This window comes from Cervus canadensis, chromosome 32 (assembly GCF_019320065.1).
Source record: "Cervus canadensis isolate Bull #8, Minnesota chromosome 32, ASM1932006v1, whole genome shotgun sequence".
NCBI lineage: Eukaryota > Metazoa > Chordata > Mammalia > Artiodactyla > Cervidae > Cervus > Cervus canadensis.
The window spans coordinates 32,256,430-32,261,802 of record NC_057417.1 but is presented as its reverse complement, the minus strand read 5'-3'; the positions used below and the strand labels follow the sequence as shown (position 1 = coordinate 32,261,802).

Below are 5,373 nucleotides of genomic sequence, written 5' to 3'. Positions count from 1 at the left end.
CCCCCCCCAAAGGCCACCTATCTGGACTGACTTGGGGGTCAATCTCCGGTCTCTCTGCCTCTCACTCCCTCTAGAGAGGGGGGGCATCCATCATAGGGGAACCTCACCCCTTTTCCTCCAAAGAGCCCCCGACTGACCTGAGGGACCAGGCAGACCCCACCCTCCAGGAGTGGGGAATCAGGAGCTGGGAGGCGGGCTGTGGCCCCCCCCACAGGGTCTTGGGAGAACTGGGGCAACCTGCACTTCCAATTGGGAACCCGCCAGTCCCAAGGACTGGATCCAGACCTTGGCCAAGTCCCCCCAGAGCCATCTCTGCCAACCCCCACAGCCCCTCACCCACCGGTTGGGGCAGGTGCCCTGAAGACCCATAGGAAGAGCCCCTCCTCTGGGGGTCACTCCAGGTGAATGGGCAGGTGTTACTCTGGAGCTCAGCCTCAGAGCCCCTGGCCCGCTGCAGGTTCTGAAGTCTGACTTAGGAGGCCCCGCCCCCATTCCAAGAAGATAGAAAGTCACAAAGGCCCCCACCCAATCGCAGGAGGTAGGTATAAAGAACCCGAACTCCCTGGCTCAAAGAATCTCAATATCAGAACCAGTGAGAAATGGGGATACCAGGGCCAGGCCAGGCAATTTATCTCAAATAAACATGAGAGGCTAGAATCCTTAACTCCTCCTGCGTGACCCTCCAAGAACCCCCAGGGGCAAAGAGGTGTCTCAGAGAGGCCCCAACGCCCCACCCTTGTCCCCAACGCCCAGCAACAACCAAGCATGAGTGTGTTTAAGGTGTGCACTTTATTGAACTGGTCTCAAGTCAGTGTACAGGAGAGCCCTGGCTGCCTCCGCACCTCAACCCGCTCCCAGGGGGACCAAAAGCCTTCATACATCTCAAGTTGGGGGACAAAAAAAGGGGGCCACGATGGCTGACCATTCAAAATAAAACAAACAAAAAGAACAAGTATTAAGGCGAAGATTAAAAACAAAATTTTTTTTGGAGTACATAATTTACACAAAAGCGATGCTATTACCTCCCCTGTGTGGACTGGGCGAGGACTGGCCCCCTCTCCTTAGGGAGAAGTGGGGTGGCTTTTGGGAAGGCAAAGGACTTCCTGTAACAATGCATCTCACGATATTTGGAATGACTATTTAAAAAAAAAAAAAAGAAAAACAATGTACAATCAAAGTCCTCGGCCACATTGTAGAACTTTGGGGATGCTCGATCCAACCGACTGCTGTCACCTTCACCGTTCCAGTTTTTAAATCCTGAGTCAAAAAAAAAAAAAAAAAAATCAAAAAAGACAAAAAAAAAAAAACCAAATAAAGCCATGCCAATCTCATCTCGTTTTCTGCGCAAGTTAGGTTTTGTCAAGAGAAAGGGTGTGACGCAGCCAACAGTCCGCCTAGAAGCACTTGCGGTGGACGATGGAGGGGCCGGACTCATCGTACTCCTGCTTGCTGATCCACATCTGCTGGAAGGTGGACAGCGAGGCCAGGATGGAGCCGCCAATCCACACGGAGTACTTGCGCTCAGGGGGCGCGATGATCTGGGGAGAGAGAAAAGGGCAGTGAGGGCCCTGGCATCATCTCCCCGTGCACGAGGAACCCCGGCAGGGCGGCTGCCTTGACAACCACCACGCCCATCTGCACCCCATCCAGTTCTGGCTGGGCGCTCACCTTGATCTTCATCGTGCTGGGTGCCAGGGCAGTGATCTCTTTCTGCATCCTGTCCGCGATGCCAGGGTACATGGTGGTCCCGCCAGACAGCACCGTGTTGGCGTAGAGGTCCTTGCGGATGTCGACATCACACTTCATGATGGAATTGAAGGTAGTTTCGTGAATGCCGCAGGATTCCATGCCTGGGGAAGACAGAGAAGGCAGACTTAGCCTCCAGTGTGGCCACAGGGTGACCTTTGTGTGGGGCGGGCAGGGCGGGCCTTCTCACTCACCCAGGAAGGAAGGCTGGAAGAGAGCCTCGGGGCAGCGGAACCGCTCATTGCCGATGGTGATGACCTGCCCGTCCGGCAGCTCGTAGCTCTTCTCCAGGGAGGAACTGGAGGCCGCAGTGGCCATCTCCTGCTCGAAGTCCAGGGCAACGTAGCACAGCTTCTCCTTGATGTCTCGGACGATCTCCCGCTCGGCCGTGGTGGTGAAGCTGTAGCCACGCTCCGTGAGGATCTTCATGAGGTAGTCCGTCAGGTCCCGGCCAGCCAGGTCCAGACGCAGGATGGCGTGGGGGAGGGCGTACCCCTCGTAGATGGGCACCGTGTGGGTGACCCCGTCACCGGAGTCCATCACGATGCCGGTGGTGCGGCCAGAGGCATACAGGGACAGCACAGCCTGGATGGCCACGTACATGGCGGGGGTGTTGAAGGTCTCGAACATGATCTGTAGGGAGAGACGGGCCACGTCATACTTGGGACGCCACAGCGGGCAGTCAGGCCAGACTGGGGACATGCAGAAGAGTGCAAGGAACACGGCTAAGTGTGCTGGGGATCCCAGGATGGGGATTCACTTCAGAACGTATTGTGCACCTACTGAATACACACTCCAAGGCCGCTTGGCAGCAGCCTCGGTTGGCTTTTGTCACACGAGCCAGGGTTAGTACCTACACCCACAGCATTTTATGCTTTCAACACCTAGTCAGAAAGGCAAACACCAGAAAAAGATCCCATCTGGGGAAAAGCAAATAGAACCTGCAGAGTTCCAAAGGAGACTCAGCTCAGAGAAGAAAGTCCTAGGAAAATGGCAGAAGAGAGAATAAGTGAGAAAAGGCGTGGCAAAGAAGGGCAAGAAAGGAGGGGCGCTGAGGTGAGGCCGGGCGGCCCACTGACCTGGGTCATCTTCTCACGGTTGGCCTTGGGGTTCAGGGGGGCCTCGGTCAGCAGCACGGGGTGCTCCTCGGGGGCCACACGCAGCTCGTTATAGAAGGTGTGGTGCCAGATCTTCTCCATGTCGTCCCAGTTGGTGACGATGCCATGCTCGATAGGGTACTTGAGGGTCAGGATGCCTCTCTTGCTCTGAGCCTCATCACCCACGTAGGAGTCCTTCTGGCCCATGCCCACCATCACGCCCTGCGGAGAGAGGAGCGAGGAGGCGCCTTCAGCTCCGACCAAATCTCACCGACACCCCCCCCACTCAAAAAGGCCTCCCCCCACCCTCCTCCCTGCCAGCTCCTTAGAGCGCAGGACCGACCCACCAAGCCAGACCCCCAGGCTGGCGCCATACCTGGTGCCGGGGACGCCCCACGATGGAGGGGAAGACGGCCCGGGGAGCATCGTCGCCCGCGAAGCCGGCCTTGCACATGCCGGAGCCGTTGTCGACCACGAGCGCAGCAATATCATCATCCATGGTGAACTGCAGGGGACAACCGGGCGGTGAGCCGGGATGTGAGGTGGGTGTCGGGCGCGGCCGCCCCCGCCCTACCCACTTCCGGCGCAGCGCGCCTTCGAGCCGCTAGAGGGCGCCGGCGCGCGCGCGCCCAGATTAGGGACAAAGGAAGCCGGCCGGCCGCGTTATTACCATAAAAGGCAAACGCGGGTTGGAGGCGGCCCCCGCGGCGCGCGGCAGGAAGCCAGGCCTCCGCCCCCTCCCCACCGGGCGCCAGCCCCGCCCCGCCCCGCCAGCGCTAGCGCCACCCGGCCGGCGCGCGGCGGCGGCGGCCACGCCCGCCAGGCGGCCGGCAGCGCAGGGAGGAAGTGCGCTCAGGCGCTCTCGCGCCACGGCAGCCCCACCCCTTCCGGCCTGCTGCCCCGCCCTCGCTTCCCGAGCCTAGCGCGCACGCGCACGCGCAGAAGCGACCCCAGCCCCCACTCCGCCGGGCCGCGCCGCCGCGCCCACCCTCCCTTCCCCGCCGCCGCCCCGGGATCGCCCTGGAGGAGCAAAGCCGCCCGCTAGCGGAGAGAGATCCAGGGCGTCCCCAGCCGCGATGGAGCGCACCCCGAGCGCAGCTCCAGCCCCGAGCGAGAGGAGCGCAGGAGCCCGCTCTCTGCAGCCCGGCGGTCGTCCACGGGGGTCGGGGGGCCCTCCTGCCCGGAGGAGGCGTCGGCCCCCCGGCGCAGCAGTGGCCCGACCGGCGCGGGGGGCCCCTTACCTGGTTGCGGTGTCGGCTGGCGGCGAAGGCGGAGCGGCGAAGGCGAGAGGCCTGAGCTGGCGGAGCGGACGCGGTCTCGGCGGTGGCTGCGCCTCGCGCCGCCGGGTTATATAGGGCGCCGCTGCGGCCGCTCGAGCCATAAAAGGCAACTTTCGAAACGGCGGGCGCTGATTGGCCCCGCGCCGCTCACTCACCGGCCTCGCCGCACAGTGCAGCATTTTTTTTTTTTTTTTTTACCCCCCTCTCCCCTCCTTTTGCAAAAAAAAAGAGAAAGAGATGGACTGGGAGAGAGCGAGATTGAGGAAGACGAGGGAGAGAGTTTTGGCGTTGGCCTCCCTGGAGTGCTGGGCGGCCCACGGGCAAGGGGTGCGAGCCCCGGGCAGCCGCCCCTCCGAGCAGTTGCCCCAGGTCCGGCCCCGTGCGGCCAGGCCCGCACCCAGCCTGCCTCTGTCGCTACGGGACCCCCGCCACCTCAGGCCCCTCCGGGTGTGGATGCCCCAGGGCAGCGAGCGCCCCGGTGGGCAAGGGTCAGCACGGATGCCAGGGTTCCTGGTCGCTGTGGGTGCATGCTTAGGGAACAGATGTGGGGGGAAGGGGTGGGCAGAGAGCCCCCCACCCTTTCCAACGTTAGCTCAACTGTCCAGAAAGCCTGGGTTACAGGAGGGCCTCTGACTGGGGGTGCCCTGCTTGCTAAGTGGGTGTTGTCAGTGTGCTAAGGGGGCCATTATTACTCAGACCTGGGGCTCAGAGCTGTGTTGACACCGGGGACTCAGGGGGCTTGTGGCCATTTAACAGGGACTTCAGGACCACGGTCCCCAGGGACAGGGCAGGCCTCCCCCCACCCCCAACCCACCCAGGGGCCAACGGCTGGCCGAGCCTCCCTTGCTGCAGGACTGGACAGAGGTGGGATCTGTAGAACGGAGGAACCGTTTCCATGGAGCTGGGCTGCCTCTGAGAACTGCCTGGTCACACCCAGCCAAGGCCAAGCCTGGGCCGTTAACCCGGGCAGCTGCCAAGCTCTACTGGGTGCAGGCAGGCCGGGCCATTCAGCGCAGCCCTGGGGCCCGGGCCCCACTGTCCATCGTCTGCCTGTCACGTGCAGCTGAATTGCCCTGGACCATCTGGAGGCCACCAAGCAGAGGGGAAGGACACTCAGCGTGCCAGCGAGGAGTGAGGGTGGGGGGCTGCGGTGACAGTCCCTGAAGACCAGCTGCCCTCAGCCGAGACCCAGCACACCTGCGCCTGCCCTGGGCCTCCCCCCAAACACTGGGCCAGACCTGGGTGCCGCA

At 62.1% G+C, this 5,373-nt stretch overlaps 1 protein-coding gene across 1 annotated transcript; it reads right to left on the bottom strand.

Annotated features, from left to right (window-relative positions):
• Positions 1-770: 770 nt before the first annotated feature.
• ACTB (actin beta) lies at positions 771-4,223 on the bottom strand. The gene is made up of 6 exons (XM_043455280.1): positions 4,085-4,223; positions 3,220-3,348; positions 2,826-3,065; positions 1,941-2,379; positions 1,669-1,850; positions 771-1,538 (listed from the first exon to the last, which is right to left on the bottom strand). Exons 2-6 carry the CDS (start codon positions 3,340-3,342, stop codon positions 1,395-1,397), a joined length of 1,128 nt encoding a protein of 375 aa, XP_043311215.1. The 5' UTR covers positions 3,343-3,348; positions 4,085-4,223; the 3' UTR covers positions 771-1,394.
• Positions 4,224-5,373: the final 1,150 nt, after the last annotated feature.

Excerpts from the sequence above, each read along its gene's own strand:
- ACTB (XM_043455280.1), bottom strand. The coding sequence starts at position 3,342 with ATGGATGATGATATTGCTGCGCTCGTGGTCGACAACGGCTCCGGCATG. Across the intron at positions 1,851-1,940 it reads CTTCCAGCCTTCCTTCCTGG|GCATGGAATCCTGCGGCATT; the intron begins GTGAGTGAGAAG and ends TGTCTTCCCCAG. Across the intron at positions 1,539-1,668 it reads CCAGCACGATGAAGATCAAG|ATCATCGCGCCCCCTGAGCG; the intron begins GTGAGCGCCCAG and ends CTCTCTCCCCAG.